This window comes from Tinamus guttatus, unplaced genomic scaffold (assembly GCF_059628265.1).
Source record: "Tinamus guttatus ecotype Peru unplaced genomic scaffold, ASM5962826v1 Tinamus_guttatus_pri_ptg000052l, whole genome shotgun sequence".
Taxonomy (NCBI): domain Eukaryota; kingdom Metazoa; phylum Chordata; class Aves; order Tinamiformes; family Tinamidae; genus Tinamus; species Tinamus guttatus.
The window spans coordinates 9,200,154-9,221,292 of NW_028288586.1; the positions used below are offsets into that span (position 1 = coordinate 9,200,154).

General features: G+C 38.0%; 1 protein-coding gene across 9 annotated transcripts in view; it reads right to left on the reverse strand.

Annotated features, from left to right (window-relative positions):
• The window catches only part of ABLIM2 (actin binding LIM protein family member 2), a 125,136-nt gene that overhangs the window by 1,773 nt on the left and 102,224 nt on the right, over window positions 1-21,139 (reverse strand). For all 9 annotated transcript variants that reach the window (XM_088540012.1, XM_088540014.1, XM_088540011.1 and 6 more), the window contains 6 exons: window positions 20,858-20,910; window positions 20,106-20,259; window positions 15,198-15,256; window positions 13,357-13,411; window positions 12,181-12,245; window positions 11,930-12,010 (listed from right to left, as the gene is read on the reverse strand). In XM_088540012.1, the coding sequence (XP_088396138.1) occupies window positions 11,930-12,010; window positions 12,181-12,245; window positions 13,357-13,411; window positions 15,198-15,256; window positions 20,106-20,259; window positions 20,858-20,910 (467 nt within the window). The remainder of the gene's footprint in view (window positions 1-11,929; window positions 12,011-12,180; window positions 12,246-13,356; window positions 13,412-15,197; window positions 15,257-20,105; window positions 20,260-20,857; window positions 20,911-21,139) is intronic.

Here is a 21,139-nt window from a genome sequence, read left to right on the forward strand (position 1 = left end):
GTATTTCTCCCCTTCCTAAGTCTTAAAATACAGTATAAAACCATGCATTAGGATTTGCATTTAAATTCTCATATTGACTCCCAGAAAGCCAATCCACAAAATCAAATGAACTCAGAGCAGCTGGTAAAAGAAATTATTGATAGTAGTTGCTCACTTCTGAAAAAAGAAATCTTTTCGATAAAGTTCCAGCTGAGCAGAGGCAATAGTGTTTGGGGAAGAGATGCATTTATACAAGGGACTTGATGGCAGGGCACACAGACACATATTTAAGCTATTTTTCTATTCCAAGACTTTAAAGAGATTGATAACAATGTAATTTCAGAGTTGGATTTGTTTTGCCTTGATCTTTAATGAGTGGTGGACACCACACTGATTCACTAATAGCAGCCTCATAACACAGAAGAGAGCTCACTGCTAAACTCTTAAGTCCATACATGCTTATCCACAGGGATAGGCTCAATTTCCAAGTTGGAAAAAGCACTAAAGACCCTTGCTTCTATCTAATGGTTTTTATGATTCAATATAAAAAATGAGATGTAGAGAAAAAGGCGAGAATAGCAACATAAAGAATTGGAAAGTGGGAAGATAAGGAGGTGTATAATCTTTGCCTTGCAATTACTCATATACTCACAAAAACAGCTGCAAAAGATAAATGTGTTAATCATAAATGAATAGCATATACAATTCTGACAACTGGGCTTTTTTCAAGCATTTTGGAAGTATCAGTATCTGTGTGTTAAGCATTCAGCATTAAAAACAAACATATTTGGTGGAATCAGAGGAATTACAGATTGCAGGTTCTGAACACGGCCTGTCCTTTGCCGCAAAGCCTGCTGCTGGAGTTGCTGGGCAGCACAAGGGCCGAGAAACTTCACAGGCTGGTCAGCCAATCTGCTATGTGCCATATCCCAAGAAGATGTAAACCCAGGTTCACACAGTAGAATCATAATGGTTGGAAAAGACCTTCAAGATCATTGAGTCCAACCGTAAACCCTTCAACACCATACCTGCTAAAACATGCCCCCAAGCGCCTCATTACACGTTTCTTGAACGCTGCCAGGGACGGTGACTCCACCATTTCCCTCGGCAGACTGTTCCAATGCTTGACTACCTTCTGTATAGAAATTCTTCCTAATGCTGACCTGTACCTCCCCTGGCACAACTTGAGGCCATTTTCTCTAGTTCTAACTGTAGTTTGGTATCCTCATGGCTAAAAAATGCACCTCATCTGTTCCTCTCACTCTCCAGAAGTGAGCCAACCTGGAACAGGTTTGAGGTGATACTATACTCGCAGTGGTGAATAACGCCAAGTGCTGACACCAGATGCATGTGATGGGTGGAGAGGGCAACACTGCATTTCTGGGACCACAGAGACCAGGTCTAAAATACAGCGTGATGATACATCCCCTCAAAAAGAGGAAGGGCAGTCACTGGGTCCTTTAGACTCCCTTTGCACTAATCATTGAAAAGGTACGAGATTGCCCATCACATGGATCAGGCCTTCTTATCATCTGGAAGAGCACTTGCTGACATGGGCTACAACTATGTCAAGAACATGCTAACACATCATGATGACCCTTCGATGGCTTAATTGACTATGACTGATATATTCTTACTGGTCCTACCCTACAAAGCTCTTTCTTGACCAATCTGAAAACAGAATTTTACTTTCCATTTACTAACAACGAATTCATCTTTGCAATGTAAATTAGATATGGAAAATTAATGAAACTGCCTCTGAGAAACCACTATAATTATCTGGAATTGTCATTATTGGCCTCGGTGGTATCTTTAGATAGGACAGCGTTTTTCCCGCTGCCTTGATTCCGCATATTCAGAGCAACATTGACTAAAAGCTTGGAACTCAGCCTTCATTTTTATTTGACCAATGACAGAAACTCAACAAAAGCACTACACTAACACGGAACAAGTACCCCATGCATATTTGGCAAAAGAGTTCCTGTTTCGTACAGAAATGCGCAACATCTGACAATGTATTTTAGAAACAATCTTTCACTGACAGAATTTAATTCTATTGGATTTGGAAAGAAAAACTTTTCTCTGCACTGATATTTTTTTCCATCCTTTTCTGCTAATCTAGGAAACATAGTCTAGCAAGCCTAACTTGAGCAACATATCAAAGCAAGGAACACGTCTGCAAGCCATGGGATTGAAAAAGAAGCCCAAATGAGCAAAGGGTATCATACTTTGTTTCACCTAACTTTTTAGGTTGCAGATAAGACTTAAGATGTTGATTCGCTTTTGAGAAGGCAGCTGCAAATTCTGTAGTTCACATTTGAAGAAAACATCAGAACATCAGAAAGCCTGTAGGTTCATCCAGTTTGCCAATCAACCAAAATGACAAGACATGTAAAACTTTAAAAGAAGTATTTTCACCTTTGTTTCTTGATGTATACTACAACATGCCTTTCTATGAATTGCTGTGGTCACATCAGAGCTATTTGGATGTTTATTTCAGGTCAATGGAGAGATTCTCAGGTCGGGTGTGGAGGCCTGACTTGAGGTGCTGGAAGTTTTCTACATCTCTTCTCCGAAAGAAGTTTGCCACCATTCTCAGCACAAACTCTGCAACTCCTCCTTTCCTCTCCAAGATCGTACTCTGCCATTTATCATCTTCCTCTGTCCTCAAGCTTAACAAGCTTTATGTCCAGTCTATCCCACCCAATACAAATTAGATATGCTGTCTCTTTCCTCTGTTAATATCTACGAATGATATCATCTCCCCTCCTTGCATGTATTAATTTTCTAATTCTACTAAGGTTATGTTTTATATGTGCATCAACACAGCACCACACTCAGCATTAATTCTGGAAGAAAGAAGCACCTCCCTTTTGGTCTGAACTCTCTCTGGACAGTGACCCGCACTCAGTGCAGCCTAGTTCTCATCTCCCATATCTCCTACATCTTTGAAAGTTTCATTCAAGATTGCCAAGCCCTTTCTTCAAGAAGCATCTCAGCTGACCTAGGAGTAGCAACAATTACAATTCAGCCTGCAAATACTGGAATAAACCTTGTTCCCTGAAAGATGTCGTGAAACTGGCAAAACCTAAGCTAGAAGTAACAAAAGTTATCACAGGCTGCACAGTTTGATTTATGAGGAAAGACTAAAAGGCTGAAGTATGTATGAATGTGGCCAACTGATGACTAAGGGAAAATATGGTAAATGTCTATAAATATTTGAAGGGGTCCAAACACCATGAAAATAGGCCAGTGTGGGAAGTTTATGTTCATACTTTTCTTTGTATGTCTGATGTTATTTTTTGCCTGTACTATCACTGGACTTTTTCAAACCTTGCAGCTTTAAGACCTACAGCTCTTCCCAAACGAAAGCAGAGAAAATGGACCACTATGAAACCTAAGCTTGATTAATCATTCTTCAAAGCTATTTGAATATTAATTAGGCTGAAACAATGCTTTCATGCAGAAATGCTACTCTATCTCATTAGTCAAACAGAAGAAAGGAAATTGAAAATCATGGGTATGGAAGAGGGCAGAATATTCATCTTGAGGTATGACAGAAAACATATGCATAAAGCTTTACTTTACAAGGCCAAGTTTTTTTTTCTTTTTCATTTTTTTTTTTCTTTTAGGATTGGGTCTGTGGAATGCAGCTTTAAATAGCCAGATATGTTAATACTGTGTCATTGTACTGTTAAATGAATGGCCTGACTTATTAGCAAAAATAACATTCTCCTCTTTTTTTTCATTAGTGTTGGCCTTGTTTACATAGGAAGCCTGGGTGTTTTACAATGTGGTAGTAAGCAGTTCTTAACTTCCCTTGTGATACTTTGGCCATATTCAGCGAGTTTAAATTCCATCAATTTCTCTGCTCTGTGTCAAGGGCTAAAGCTAGGCACATTAGATGCTGAGGCAGGATTCAAAGGACCAAAATAACATGCCCAGAAGGGAGGAATAAATCAGTTACAAAAGGAACACAAGGCACAAAGGCATCGATGCATAAGAAAGTTCTCTGAGTTAGGTATGCGTTATGTGGAGAACTGAATGCTGCTCCCATAACTCCTCACTTGAATGGTATCTAAAATACAATGTAGTGCTATATAAAAAGGTTCACCACAGCTTGCTGCAATGATGTAAGTAGCTTTCCTAAAACGTGCAGGTACACATAATGGAAAAATCGAAACACAAATGTTTCATATTAAGGTATATAGGACTAAGGGCTGGGTTAAATCTCTCTACTGCAATGCAACTACTATAAAGCAAAACCCTCACATCACAACACAGTGAACTCTGAAAATAGTCATGCTTTTTTTCTGTAAATTAATGAGCCCTGTCTCATTTTTTTTTTTGGCCTGCTAAAAGGCCACTAAACACTTTAACTAAAGTTACAGTGTTTATTTAATCCAACAAGATTTGTTTTCCCTGAGAATAATTGTGCTTTTAATGAAATTCATAGATCTTCCAAACTACTACTTAGGAACATGACATGAGTGTGAATAAGTCACTGTAAGGGAAAATTGCAATTAACTTACAGCTATACTGCAGTAAGCTGTGACCAGGTCATGCTGCACAAGCTTAGTATATTTATTCAGTGTCTGTAATTGGATGGGAGACCTTGAGTGAAAAGCTGCTGATGTAGGAAATTCAAAAAATATCATACTTCCTCAAGAGTCAATATTGAATAAATGAATCAACACAGTAGATCATGGGAGGAGATGAGCATAAAATGAGAAAAGTCAAGGTCCTAATTCCTGGGAGTCATTTTAAAATCTCAGGTTCGTTTCTCTTCACCTTTTTGTTAACTTACATTCAGAGGAAATGACAGCTGAGCTTTGCATTGCATTTGCTTGATTCGTTATTTAATTCTCCAGTTTGAAACACTTGCTCTGAAGCACTGAAGTGCACTCACTTTCATGGAGTGTAATTTTAAAAAGTTGTTCAATTCTTTTTTTGTTAGAATCTCTATAAGGCTTCCAACTTCTAAGGAACAAATTCTGGAAGCAAAATCTGCACAATTTCTTCCTGACTCTTTAAAATACAAAATCCTCAAAATAAACTGGATTTACTGGGCAAGATTTACTCATATGAAAGCAAGCCTTCATGTAAATAACTAAATTGCAGCTCTTTAGGGTTGTGCCGAAGCTTTGCTGGTGGGCTATGGTCTCACTTCCCGTGTTAAGATTCAAAATGTTAAAAATGTCTCAACCAAATAGATCTCAAATAAAAATAACTTTCAGCCTTTTCCATTCTATTCATCTCCTCCCAACCCCTTCCACAGGATCTGTGCTCTTGCTTTCTCTTGCACTGATGGGGCTCAGCAGGCTTCTTGGATGCATCTTTTCAAAGCCTACTGCATGCCTAACTGTAAAAGTATAATTAGCCATGTGTCATGCCCCATGGGAATACTGAATGTTATTTCAATCTACAGAGTAATTAAGCTTCATGCTCAATAAATATTTCAAACTATTAAGTATTAAGTAATGATATGATATGAGAGGGAAATAAGAAATGTCATGAGTTGCCACCTAATGAACCTTAAAAGGCCTCACAAGATACCCAGGAAAACTCTGCTCATCAGAGGATAAGGCAGTAGATGCTACTGCTGTGGTTGTGCTGGACTACGGCACTTAGCCACAACCTTGGAGAGCTGTGGGGCTCGTGGACAGAACAGACTGATCCCTTAACATGTGTTGATCATTTACAACTTGTCCACTTGGCAGGAAGCATAAATTATCCCTCTGCTTCCTCGGGGTAACAAAGCAGCACCAAAGAAAGGCAGAGAGGAAGGGAGTCTAAAATCATTCTCCCTGCTGATGTAACCCCAAACATATGCGAAGGCTACTTGGATCTATGGATGTACCTTCCTCAAAACCCTAAAGATATCATGCAACTTCATTGAGAAGACCCCACTTAGCAGAACTACTATGTGGTGTTCACGATCTTACCTGTTATGATTATCACTAAAACAAAAATATGAACCCACAGCAAAAGGTCTTGAGTTTCAAAAATGTAGGTCATGTAAGTGCAGTTTTATCTTAAAAGAGGTAGATGACTACTAAATTGGAGTATCTAATGGAGCTGTTTGTTCTGAGCTCATGGATATTAGTGCTAGCACTTGTTTGGATATTTGTCCCAGACTCTCATCTGGGGTTCAGGGACTTGGCTTCAGGTGATATGTCTATGGTCTTTGGGCCTGATCCAAAAAAGTGCACTGAATTCAACTTGAAACTTTCTGCACACATTTACATTAAATACAAAATACCTTGTTCTTAAAGCAGATTTTCCAGTTTTCCTCAGTTTGGGCTTTAATGTATCCATAATATGAATACTCTTATCTAATTCTGTTCACTCCCACATGGCTTTCACCCAGATAGGAATTAACTTTCATACATATCATTTCATTTGTAATGCATATTTTCATTTTACAATAGCTCCTTTCACAAGGGCTTTGAAAACTGATACAGACAGACATCTGACACTGATCACAACACAGGCATATGCTTAGAATAAGGAACATGACACAAATGTTTTGCGAGTTAAACAGTGTGAAGTTTCATTAGAGTCACTGAACGACACTTTTGTACGCCAGGTTATAAATTTCATTATGCACTGAGCCCTTAACTGCCTCAAATTCAGCCCCAAACTGCACTTCTCTATGTCAAAACACACAGCATGCCAACACTGTCCTGATTTTCCCCATCTGAGCTCTAGAGAAGGTGGGACACAGAACATAACTTGTATGAATGACATCTCCTAGCTGGAGCTTGTATCAATTCAGGCCAAATTACTGGAAATCATTCCTAAAACAGTTGCAGCCCAAATGGCTAGAACCCAAGGTGATTGTTGAATAAAAACTAGTGGAAAAAATGTCATCCTTAAAACAGATCCAGACAAGCAATGTTAGGAGGAAAACAATGTTTGAATTAATGTGAGTACTTTGTTCAAACAAGACCGCACCCATGTTTAAATCTCTGATTTCTGTTTACAAGAGAAGAAGGTGACAGATGAAGGTTTGCTACTTGACATTCCAGAATATTTGTTTCCTGAGCAATTGTTTCAGTATATCCTTCTGAAACAAAGAGCCAACGGGCTCAAACTAAAGTGGAATAAATGGCTTTCAACTGCATTTGGTAGGCCTGAATTAATAATATTTCCTTTTTAACTCTTTGATATTCACAAAAGGAAAAAGTACTAAAGGCTAAAGAAACTAAATAACAGTCAAAAATTAAGAAAATCAAGTAAAACAAAAATCCCAAAATTTCAAAATGAAAGATTCTAACAATGTTGGCTTTCAAAACTACCCAAATATGACCATGTAAGAAATCTACTGTGATAAGAACAACTTTAAAGGAGAAAAAAAAAAAGTTTATTCAGCTGTGCACATGCAATCAATTTAGATGTGTAAACACTGATCCAACTCACATTACCATGGCTGAACAACAGGGAAGCAATATCTGATATAAGATAAAGGTAACAAGTGTACATTTTAGGACTCCAAAGTGTAAATCATTAAAGGCTTTCAAGTGCTAAAAGAGGTCACCAAGATTTTCAGACCTGTCTGTAAACCTAGCTTCTTTTGAAAAAGGACAGGCCATGTAGAATATCGTGTGGAATTTGTACCATTGAAAGGTGGTATCTTAGCCCCTGAAAACTCATGATTGCAAGTTGTCCAAAACAGGGCACATTTGCTTCAAAACAAAACATGCATATTTAACTCTTTTCACAATAAAATCATCCTGTTCATAAAATGTTCCAAGGCAGAACCAAATACACATTTCTTCAAATGCTACAATAAAAGCATTTCAGAATCATATTTTGCAACTAAATTGTATTAATGCTGCATCTTCACAAAGAGAAGAAATACATTAGCCTAAGCAAAGTAGGGGCTTATGGAGCCTATCAAAGCAGAAACAACTTTAAAATTAGTTCAGGTTGCTCAGGACGTTCTTCAGTTGATTTCTGAATACCTTCAGGATGGAGACACCACAGCTCTGTGGGCAACCAACTTTACTTTTCTGACTAAGAAATTTTTTCATATATCCAGCTGTGACTTTTCTTCTTGCAATGTCTGACTCTTGTCTTCCCATGTTTTCTCTAATCCCTTTTCTCCAACCCCTTTTGCATTTTGGAGACCAGCAGTTAGCTCATACCTTAACTTTCCCTTCTCCGGGCTACACAAAGCCATCTCCCTCAGGTCTTCTTTGCACATCAAGTGCTCCAGCACTGCCGGTATCTTGGCTGTCCTCTATTGAACTCTTCCAGTTTGGCAGTGTCTTGTACTGGGAAGCTCAAAACTGGACACTCATGCACTTCTCATGTTGCTGATTCAATCCGGGTAGAGGGGAATAGTCACTTCCTTCAACCAGTATCTACTGTTCTGCTAATGCAGCCCAAAATGTTTAGCCTTCATTCTCGCAAAGATGCACTGCCAACTCATGTTCTACTTGTTTTTCATCAGGACCCTCAGGTCCTTTTCTACAGAGCCAGTCCCTAGCACAGGAATTTGCATTTACTTTTTTTTTTTTTTTTTTTTTTTTTGCACTTCATGAGGTCAGTCACCTATTCCTGTAGCCTGTCTAGCTCCTCCTGAATGGAGGCTCTTCTCCCCTCAGCTTGCTGTTTGCAAACTTTGTGAGGCTGCATCTGACCTCTTCAACCAGACTGCCTAGCCCAAGCATGTTTTATTACTTTATCATATTGAAATGTTATCTAAATTAATTGATTCTTCATAATTTCCCTTTAGACTTACTCATGATAAAGCTGCTCCATTCAGCAACCTGATAAAGAGGAACTTCTCAAAAAATTTCGGGGCCAAATCTTATCTGCTGTAAATTCCTCACAGTTCTAAATAGCTTATACTAAATGAAGAATATTCACTAAAAAGTCAGAGTGCCTGTCATGTATCTAAAAATCATCAGGTCATTTATTATATGTAGTACTAAATGTTGCATACATTAGTTCAACGTCGGCATAAACATCTCTCCTAGGAGAACAAAGAACTCAGCTCCTTCGGCTTTACTGCTGAGTTAGAACAAGCAAACAGAAAGTGTTTCTGTGTTTGCATATATGTGGTTTTGAAGAAAGAATTTTTGTTATTTTCATGCATTCATTACCAGTTGAGACTTTCTAATCTCTAGACATCTCTAAGGCTTAGAAAAACACATGCATTTTTACAAAAAATATTATTTCTATGCCTTAAAATAGATTTCTTACACAACAGAGTTGTAATCTAAAAAAATACTCTCAAGGGGAGCAAAGTTAGGAAAACACTGACACCCATTAAAACCCCACCCATCCTTCTTCAATCCTTCGTTTTGACTATTAGCTGAAGCCTTCATCACAGCTTCCCTTAATTTGACCCAAGGAGCTGACACCTTCTACTAGAGTTCATTTTTCACGATAGGGTCACTCACTTGGAAGTGAGTGAAGGAGACTTCCCTTGTAGCAGGGAATGAGAGATGTCCAGCAGGGTCTATTCCATAACATCCATGCCAGATCATTCACAGTTTATAACAAACAATGTTTCACAAATAAGAAATCACTTCAACTTGCAAGAGGGCTGTTAAATAAATCTAACCCATGTAGATTTATTCACCTTACTGCTACTAAGCAGACCATTAAAGGTGTATCAAGGGTAAGATTTCTAATCACACTGGACAAGGTAAGATCACTTTCAACTCTAACAATATAACCCACAACTTTCATCTCCCGCAAGAGAAAACGCAAAGGTTCTAGGTTTCTTTTCACCTATACCACTTTCCCCATCTTTCACATCCACTGCCCACAGGAACTACTTTTGACTTGTAGCAGGGAGAGGAAGATAAGATTTGGGCCTATAAAACCAACTGCAAAAAAGCTGGAACATTACAATGTTGATTTTGTCTTCAAAGCTTTCCTGAGACAAATCACTGCAGAGTATGGATAATATATGGCCTTTGGATAACAGAATGCTATCACCTTACCCATTTCTTCAGGCAAAATGGGACACAGGAGAAGGGGAAAGAGGTTGGCTGGGAAGATAACAGTTTGTTCCTGCCACTCAACTATGCATATGGTTTGAATGTGCAAATCTACTGCTGTCCCTGTTTTCCTAGTAGTTATAATCCTATAATTTAATTGTTTAAAACAATAATATAATTCTACTAATTTAATTGTTTAAAAAACTACCAATCCCTAATAAATGTAAGATGGTCTTCAAAGGAGTCATTTCTGCAGGTGCACATGTTTTACATAGTACAGCAATCAGCAGGACTGTTCGAGTCCCTTATCGCTTCTCTGCTGAAGGTTTGCAGCAGATCTTGTTTATTGTTCTTTTGCAAATCTCTGGTGAGCTCTTTGAAGTGGCTGGACTTCTCGAGACATGAGGCACAGACCCGCACCTGGTGCGAAGCCGACTGAGCAACTCTGGTGTTAAACAAACAGCAGGCCCAGCTGAGGACAACGGATGAGTTATTGATAATGGCAGCCAGGACATGCATGGTTCATCCAAAGCAAACTATAGGTTGTCTTAAAAAAACAGTTTAGAACTGCATTTGTCGTTCAGACCAGTCCAATGTTTTCAAACAAAGACTCTATTCTTTAATATACACAGACATACATAGGTATCTTTTATAGGATGTGTGCAGATGAGAATCCCTCCAGCTTCTTGTTTCTTTTTCTGGACTCATGCCTTTTATTATGGATATGGCATAGCCTTGCTATACCCCAGCCTTAAAATAGCACAGGTTTGAGACTTTCTAACAATCAAATCAATCCCACTTGCTGTGTAATCTAGTGAGAAACATATTGAAGTATTTAAGGAATGTACTTCATTTCCAAAACATACTATATGTATATGAATTTTGTATAGGAATTTTTTTAAAAAAACTTGATCTTTAAACAGGAACTTGTTCCTAGCTCATAGTTTTTCTTCTTTTCTGCCTTAAGATGAAAGTTTCTTTCTTCTTTTCTTGGCAAATACTATCAAGTCAAAAACACTATTAATTTATTTGAATATAAATCTTCCCCAAACACCAACACTTTTAACTTTTACTGGACCATCTCTTGTTCTTAATATTAATTGGCAAAATATACATAAGTGTAATAATTCTGGTAAGACATTATTCAGTCCTGTCATTACTCAGACAGAAGAATCAGTTTTCCCTCAGGATGAATTGTATCTAAATTTCTCCAGCATTACTTACACTACTACTACTCTTTGAGACAGGTGGATGCTACAGCATTAGCAGATTAGTTGCAACCTGACACATTAGTAATGGACCATGGACCACACAACTGAAGGACACAATGCTGAATGAGCTAAATAGTTGAGTTTTATGTACAAAATGTAAATGACCTCATCTTGTCTTACTGCTTGAGCTTAGTTTCCCATGATCTTTAAGAACAGCAATCTGAAATGGATTTAATCAGATCATTGTATGAATCAGGAACATAGGTCCATATATTTGCAGGATAATTTGAACTTTTGGTATGTCTAGGTTACTCTAGGCAAGTCTTATCTTTTTGGAATTCAAAACACAAAGTCCTTTCCCCTCAACATCCTATAAAGTCATTCAAAAGTAGGGGAATTTCATCAGTATGTTGGTAAAACACCATGCTATCACACATTTTCAGGGTTTCTGGGTATTCTGTTTCAATTAAGCTGCATACTTATGTTTTGAAATAAAATACGATATTCCCTATCAGTGTTTGGAGAAGGGGAGAGAAGGTCATCTTGTCCTGAAAAAACAACCTGCCTTAAATAATTGCAGGCTATGAACTTCCACAAGACACCTACACTTTCTGGTGTAGAACCCTTGAAGTCAGCAGAGTTATGTTAGGTTTTATCTGCTGATATTTCTGCCTAAACTATTCTTTTGGTCTTATTTCTCAACTTGGCACAGGAATGGCTAGAATCATAAATAAACAGGACAAAAGACTTGGAAAGCCACCAAACAAATATCATACCTACCTCCAATCTGGTCCTGTCCACATCCTTAGGCAATTTCACACGAACTCGATTTGTTACAATAAGTGTTTCATAAGGATAAATCTGTTAAAAAGACAAGAGTATATGAACTACAGCCAAATCTGATTCCCATGTATGGAAATGAGTGTGGGGGCAAGTTACTAACTTAAATGGTACATACTTGTATCCTTATTTGACAAATAATTCACTGGGAAAAAATTAACAATAAAAAATGAAAAAGGAACACATTTAACCTTGCTAGGAAGTGCTGAATCTGATTGTTCTTCCAGAGCTGGAAAAGCTCTTCTTACCTTGTACTCTGTAAAAGAATGAGAATAAAACCACGGTTTAGAATTTATAGGCTTATCTTGGACTCTCTGTAATGTGCATTTAGTTAGATTAGTGATTTGTTATATTACTCTGTATTTGCCATATTTCTCTTAAGTGTTTTCAATAGTTGTTGGACAACTGTTTGTGCAATATTATAGGATAATTGTGTAATATTGTTGGGTAACTGCAAGAGTAATAAGTTTTTGAGTCTAATTGGTCTAAATGCCTGTAACACAGTTTATTACTGGAAGAACAGTTCTAGAAATCAAAGGCTTATTATGGGAGGAAATGCACCTCCTGATGCCACTGTCATCTGGTTCAACAGTGTGAATGTCTGGCAAAACCTGGAATTTTTCATTATAGGAAACTTTTTTTTTTTTTGTAGAGAGAATTATGTCAGTTTGTCATCCAAAATCCTAACCTTATTGTTCTTTAGAGAAAATAATTAAATTTCATTATTACAGACATTTCACTATGGGGATATCTCAAAATCATCAAGTTAAGAGAATAGTCCAGAATGCCAATAACTTGCCCTTGAACTAACTGCAGTGGAAATAATGATGGAGAAATGAAAGTATAAACTTCTTCAAATGCTGAGTGCAAACTATCACAAGAATATTCTACTTTGCTTGGTATTGGTAGACATGACTATTACATGGACACCTATTCTCACAGATACTGATGATTAAGGGCAACTAAGATAGCCAGTATGTTTCAATGGCCTTTTCATGGTCTGAAATGAAATCAGAGATTTGTATCGAGACTTGAAATAAAGCATTACAGTGAGACTTAAAAAAAAAAAAACAACAACATTAAGTGACTGTGAACAAAACTCCACCCTTCTTTATCAGAAGATGCTGTTCCTAAATCGCTCAGCCTTTTTGGAAATTCCAGCCCAAGTGCCATATTAAGTTCACAGCCCACTTAAACAGTAAATAGATTAATAAAAAATATTCTGCTCTTGAATCCTGTGTCACTATCTACTCATAATTGTATCCCCCATGGGAAGATCTTCGAACAGAAATCCTAATGGCAAGATCCTAGCCAGCATCCTCCAAGGAAGAAAACATGAATTGTGGTGGAAATTATATGCAATGTACCTTTCATGCCCCAACTGGCATCCTGGTCTGGTTCATATTGTCCCATATTTTCAGGCTAAAAGAAAAAGAAACAAGCAATGCAGATCAAAATATGCCACAAAACAAAACCTGACACTTTGCACTGTGGAGGGAAAAAAAAAAAGTATTGTACAATAAAAGCAAACAACATGTATTGCACAATAAAAGCATAGAACCTTGCAAAAGAGAAAGAAAATAAAGTTTCATTAGCACTTGACCTAATTGCTCAAAGCAGGCATCCAAAGCAGCCACAAAACTCATCAGTCTACAAATGCAGAGACATTTCTGTTTGTGCATGGGATTTGGACTAGATGGTCTCCAAAGGTCCCTTGCAACATTAATCATCAGGTGACTCTGTGATGTCTCTGCCCATAGAAAAAGATGTAGTGTCAGATGAAGGCTCGTCGCGCTTGGAGACTCCCCATGCCCAGGGGAACGTGGACCTTGGAAGGCACCAAGGGAGGCAATCGCACAACCACTATCAACCCCACTCACCCCCTAGGCCCTTTCAGAGTTTTAAGCTCTGATGTCTAGCAACTTTTCATGAGGTAGAAAGGTGTCAGATCTGACATTAAGTAAAGATGGGAAATTTCACATGCCTTTGCCTGCAATTCATATGTCCTACTGCAATAGCCACGGGACAGCAGATTCCTTTTGAGACACTGAAAATTTTATGCCTCATTTTATGCCTGCTTTCTACTTCACAGTCGCTGATGGTAGTAAATTCAGAGAACTGTGTCTCTGTGCCTTAGCTTTGCTCATCCCATAGTCTGTTTTCTTTGCTGGTAAATACTGTGACAATGGCAGACCAGTAAATGAGTGTGTTTATATAAGTACATATATAGAAATATATTTATTTATAATTTATAAGTATAATTAATTTATAATTTATATACAAATAAATCTCTATATAATATATATCTATGTGTATATATGTATATATATGTGTATGTATAAATAAATGTTATATATACATGTATTTTTATGTCTGAATTTTGCATGTTAGGTTAAGTACTATGTGCATAGCTATGCTCACTATAACCTGCAAGGCTCATTACTTCTTGTTTACTTTATTTTTATTTTATTAAGCAGCACTGGGATGACTGATAAAAAAAACAAAGCACAAAAACTGTTATGAATCTGCATTCCAAATAGAGAACTTCCATTCTGAGAAGAATACCATAATTTTGGCCTAAATGATTCGACCATGAACCAACTTTTCAACTTTCCTAGTTTTAGCATGCGATGCTGGAGTCTTTAGCTGGGATAAATGCTGCCATCTGCTGCGTTCACCTTGTATTACATTGCAGAAGTCTGCAAACCCCAGCAAACAGTCACTTTCGAGACTGTTGCCTGCCCTTCTCTCTGATGGGCTGCTTCTCCCCTGCCTTAAAAACGCAATGACTGCCTATATGTGCAAGCTGCAAAAAGGCAGAAGAGATGGTTCAAAAAATTTAATGGATGTGGGCTGCTCCACCCTTGCTCTAAGATCCTCACTTGTCCAATTACAGGGTTATCTTTTTCTGTCATTAATTCAAACTATACTGTACTCTATTAATATGTGCAGTCTGTAGGATTTTTTTTTTGCCTTTCTGTTTGTCTGGGGAGAAGAACCAGGATTCCTAATGGTCATGCCACACACAGCTGAGGAGGTGCTCAATCTGTCTTTGTCTTGCAGACAAAGTGGCACCCTCTTAGTGTATAAATCTGTTATGCAGGGCTATAACCCTCTAAAGTGCTCTGTGTTTTTATTATGTGGATTTTTAACTGGTTACCAAGCTGGCTATTAATAATACAGTATTATTTGGAGAATGTATACCTACCTGATGTAAGCCATTCCTCCCATAGCCAGGTAAAGAAGCAGATTTAGCATAAGGAAATCCTGTAGGAGACAAAATATAGAGCTGTATTTTTTTGTAATGTCTCCTGTAACCTATTCAAACACAGGCCTTGAGAAAACAATGAGAAACAGCAATTCTAGGTCACTCCGTATATCCTATTTGCAGGAGAAATATAAGCAAGTGCAGCTTGACTTTGCTCTATATTTAATGTATACAGATATACATAAGAATGTCTACAAATCACATCATGCCAGGATGCAAACAGTGTTAAACTATGACATGAAAAGGGGATTAAAGGTAGCATCATTTCAGAGTTACACCCACTTTTGTTCAAGGTGCACATGGTCTTTTTTGAGGTTTGGGCTTTGTTTCAAAACAGGGAAGGGTAGGTGTCCTACTACTTTAAAAAAATATTCTGCTTTCTTTAAAACATCTCTTGCTTTGAACAAAAAAAGTTTAAGTGAAGATAGGGCAATGGACAAAGGAAATAAGTGAGCTAAAGCATAAATATTGAAGAGGAAGAAAACTTTAAGACTGACAAAACTAGCAAAGCAGTGTTACTATGAACAAATTGGATCCAATATGGCAATGACATCATGTATGGTCAGCGAAAAACAACTGAAAAGTTTTGGTTTTAATACTGAGAGTTTAGTAATAAAGTTCAGATATTCTCACTGTCACTGAATCAGCAAAAAATATTTTGGATTACTTTTTGGTTAATAAAAATTAAAACTGTATAGAACTGATGACTTGAGAAAACAACCCTAAACTAGGCAGTCAACAAGTTGAATCAGTTTGGAGATGAACAAACATGTGTCTGCAGCAAACATTCTTGATCCTGCTAGAGTAGACTTCAAAACACTGAGGCGAAGAGTTAGCACAAAGAACTAAATGTACTTCTGTCAAAAGTGTTGGCAATCTGTGCCCAAAGGGGAATGCAGAAAAGGAATGCAGACCCCACCAGATTAATAAGTAGCCTAAGGAGATGATTAGGAATAAGCATACAGAATGAAAAACAAAGGAGGGATCAGCAAACATCTCAACAAGTGCTGATATAAAGTGAGATAAGCTGCCAGAAGACAAGCTGAGTTAAACAATTAAAACAATACTAAAACAAATAGAAAAAGGTTTTCCAGTGATGTAAATCATAAGAGAGCAAGAAAAGAATCAGTGAGGAGTTACGTGATGTCATCACATGGGAATGAAAGGTAACCCAGGTAGGGCTCCAACACAAAACGAACGCTTCACCTCAGCTGTTAGGAGCAAAGGCTAGATAAAAGGAGGAAAAAGCTTAGAGGACAAGCTTTAGCAAAGAAATTACAGTCATGAAGAAATACAATTCAAAGCGCTTAATGTACTTTTAAACAGGGAGCTGATAATCTCAACTAATCTCAACTAACTCACAAAAAATCACAAGACCAGTAACTTGTATTTTTCCTGCATCACTGGAGAACAACAACAATTATTTTATATATTTATGAAGGAAAAAAAGATGGTATAGAACTATCAGCTTGCTTACAATATAAATCTTAAGGAAAGACCAAACAAGAACAGAGGTAAACAGAAAATCAATTGCAGAAAAAAAATGCTATTGTAATTCCCACAGATTTCACTTGGTTTAATATAAGGTAAAGAAAGAGTCAGACTAACTTTGTAGTTTTCTTTGTTAAAAGAAGTGACTTCTGCATGAAACAAACTGTGACTCTCATGTAACGAAATATTGTTAGGGTATTTGGTATGTTGCTACATGCAAAATTAAAAGCAAAACTGGAGAAGATGGTGTTTACCAGAAGAATTATACAGTAGGTAGGGAAATAACATAACATGAGAGAGGGGTGGTGAGAACTGAGGTGTGCTGAACAAGAAAAAGGCCTGTGTGGACTAGTGTTGAGTTGAAATTGCTTAGTATCTTCACCTATAATCTGGACACCAAAAAATAGCAATGTGCTAATGAAATCTGCTGTCTGTGCAAAGTCATAAAGCCATACCAATATACAAGAGGACTGGCATATCACCAAGAGCTTGGACAGCCTTGAACACTGCAGTAATAGAAATGGGATGAAATTTAATAATATTTGTGAAGGGACATGCACCTGCAAGAACGCCCAAACTTCTGTTATTTGAAAGCTCATCAGTTGGAAATGATGATGGAAGAGACAGGCCTAGATACTCAATTTAACTACCAGCATTAAGATGACCATGAAGTGCTAGTACCACATTGGTGTGCAAGAAGACAAAGGTTAAAAACATCTGTCTTGATACATTTGAGACATGGAACTAATTGCACTATTTTCAGGCAGCAACGGGGCACTATCAAGGAACTGTCTGCACTGTTATTCAATATTCAAGTGGTTCATATTCATGCCACTGGAACAGGTACGGAAATGGTGTGCAAGATAATCACAGCAATGAAAGCTCAACAGAGAAAAGAAGGCTTGAAGAGCTTCACTTATTTAATCTAGCAAATTGAAGGTGATATGTATGCACACATATATATAGAACAAAATAATTGCTTTAGAAGCATAAGCACCAGCCAGCAGAGGAATGGTACACATTGCAAACAGACCCTCTGTCTTTGGCTGTGCAGAAGATCATTCCCATCCCTGACACAGAAATGGAGTAAGTGCTGAACACTGAACTACATGGATCTCTTACCTATTCCATTTCAAAACTGGAAGCCTCCTATTGCTGGTTATCTGAATTATAATGGCACCAGAGGGTAAGGATGGGAAAACGCTGTGAACATTGCAAAACTTTGCAAAAAATTGCATTCTCTGGAGAAAGACATTGGTGTTGAACATGAATACAGGGGTTCAATTTCTCAGCCTTTTGGCTACAGGGAAATCTAGTCCGATCTCAAATATTTTTTCCCAGTTTTACATGATGAGACTGACTGAAGCAACGATACAGGGTAAAATCTTGATGCTGAAACCACCGAGGAGTGCAGCAACTGTGGGCTCTGGAGAAGGGTAGGAGAGGGAAGGATCAGTTTTCCTCTCACGGACAGTCACGAGGTCGGGAATCTCTGTGGTCTCATGGAGAAGTGGGGTCCTCTGTGTGGACCAGGCAAACACCACCCAAAGGCCAAAAGCCCAGACTGAAAACGTCGAAACTTCCTTGGAGAGCTGCTAGGACTATTCTGCACTACATCCAAGGGCACAAGCGACATCTTGTGGCCATTTGGAAAAAATCCAGGAGGAGAATAAAGCCTCCGTGATGAGCGAAAAGCCAGTAGGCAAAGATCCACTGGCTGCAATGGGAGAGTATTCCACTTTCCTTCTGCTTCCTACTAACTTCCTTGTAAAGTTAAACACGTTGTATTTTGCTGCTTCTTGTTTTTTTTTTTTTTTTTTTTTTTTTTTTTTTCCCCTAATCTAAAGGGAAAACATGCTAGCAAAAGCCAACAACCACATACTCTCCCTATCACGCTCAACTGCAGCTGCATCCTTAATGCAAATGTTCTGGCACAACCAGCCAAGATAAAGTGATTTTTCTTTCTCATCAGGGTCCTTATGAACATTAGTTACTCTCTGCAAGGACACAAGGCTCCCCCTTTTTCCAATACAGCGTTCACCCTCACCTGTATATTTGGAAGTTGCCTTTCAGCATAACAGATACATACTAATAGTAAGAGTTACACATTTCCCTAGGTGTCTGCTTTCCTATGTGTCACATAAATTCATGAATTCTGATGCTATTTGCTATTAAATATCTACATGTACAGATATAGGGAATTCCTGGGTGTTGGCCAAAACTGGTAAGACATCAAAAATTATACATAAGGGTCAGAGGTGTGGTTGCAGGGAAGCAAGAATGCTCTCATCCAGTGGTTTTTAGTCTTTCCTGGTTTATTAGTGCATACATTTTCCACCACAGTGGGGAATCCTATGTGTTTAAATCTGCTGATAGCAAACCTACTTAGCTACTTTTCACTAGCTCTTAAAAGTACCCTAATGAGAAGTTCAGAGCAAGCTACAAGAAAGCAGCTGGACATAAAGACATGCAGGTTCTTCTGCTTAGTCTTTGGTGCCACTGGACATCATCGAGATCCATGCTAGGTGCCTGTTAATTGCCCATTTCTAGTTTTTACAGTTCTACATTCCCAAGATAATAAATAAAAATAGATGATGATGTAGATGACACATACAGCAATATTCTTGTGACCACCAGAAAGCTTCTAAGTGCTCCTGATATGTGCAATGGAAACAGCAGTGGTCATTTCTGTAGAGTGATTTCTAAATGTCAGGTGTTTGAGGTCATCAGAGGCACTTCTGCCTGCAAAACATCCTGTATACATGTATGAAGTGTCTGGTGATGATTAAGAAATCATCAGATCGGTGAGTCTGATAATTCAAAATAACTTTTCTTTTTTATCCTCTTCTGCCCTTGTGACAGACTTTGCTGCATTTGGTTTCTCTCTTCCTTGCAGAGCTAAGCCATAATTTCCTTAATAGAAGCTGAGGGAGCCAGCTCGCACATTACTGAGATGCCCACAAGTCTTACTTGGCTGCCAGACATGCCTTGCCTTGGATAACCTTCTTTCGGAAAACTCATTCCCTAGCATGTAAGTAGACACATTTATTTACTCATTCACTAGGTGCGTTTTTTTAATAGGAAACAGAGTCTTTTCTACAAAAAGAGGCTATGACTATAAAATCATGGTTTCTTCCTTCATCCATATGGCATGTGGCAAAGCTTGCTAGATGGAGTTTTGAATTGTTCCAGTAACTGAAGTCTGAAGGCCATTTACAGGCCACGGCTGTACAGATTTAACAACATGTAAACTATGATAGAGAATGGGAGCTCAAAGCAAACCAGAAACTATGTGTATAAACAGGGCTACGATCCCACACTGGGCAGCTGCCGCCAGGCAGGACGCGCGGCACTCACGGGAGTACGTGGTGGTGGTGGTGCTGCTGTCCTGCATCCTCGGGAAGGTTTCTCTGTCCCCGCTGGGAGTTAGAGAGAGCGACCGTGTGTCTGAATCTGGCGAGTTAGTTCTCGTGTCCGCATCCCCCTTCAGAGTGAGCCAGCTGCTCTTCAGCTGAAGAGAATAAAATCCTGTTAAACTGGATTTAACATCTGGGTGCAATTCTCCTGCTTCACCAGCCTGGGAGTTCTTGCTACTTGATTTAGATGATCTCTAGAAGTTCCTTCCAACCTGAAGCATTCTGTGATTCTGTGATTTTATGTTTATGCTATAACAAACATCTACTAAATTATAAAAGTTCACTACATCATGTAATTCCTCATTAGATAATACAGCTATCAAAAAATTAACTTTCAGCTGAGCTGAGGATGTCCACTCTACCTCACTTTAAAAGGTGTATTGTTTCATTTTCATTTATTCTTCAGTAACATTTATCCTCTATGTAGACAAACATTCTCAACAGAAGTCCAACCACCTTCAAGGTACATATTTACACTAGGTGAAATTCCATCAACTTAGTACTGGTAATTTTAATATCCCTATTTCTTAACTGCAAAATACAGAGATCATATTTTCCTATGTCTTCTCGAAAGAACTAAAATCAATATGATTATTTCAGTTATAAAAGGTGTATCTTTAAATATAAACACATTTTAAAAGACAATTTCCTCAAGAAACATCCATCCCTCCTTTTGGTCCTTCTGGTCATTACCTTCTTATTATCTTGATCCAAACTTCCATCCTCCCCTTCTGATCTTCTTGCTGCTAGAAGATAAAAGTTAATAATAAAATTAATGATAAAAACTAAATGTTATACATCTTTTTTGCCTTCTATTTTGATTGTGGTAATGTTTCACATATTCTCAAAAGTGAAAAAATCATTAAAAAAATGGGGAGAAAATTGGGTGTGTAATGCTATGATGTGATAGAATTATTTTAAATCATTTTGAAATAATTAGAGCTAATACTCATGCTGCAGGCATGAGTATTCTCT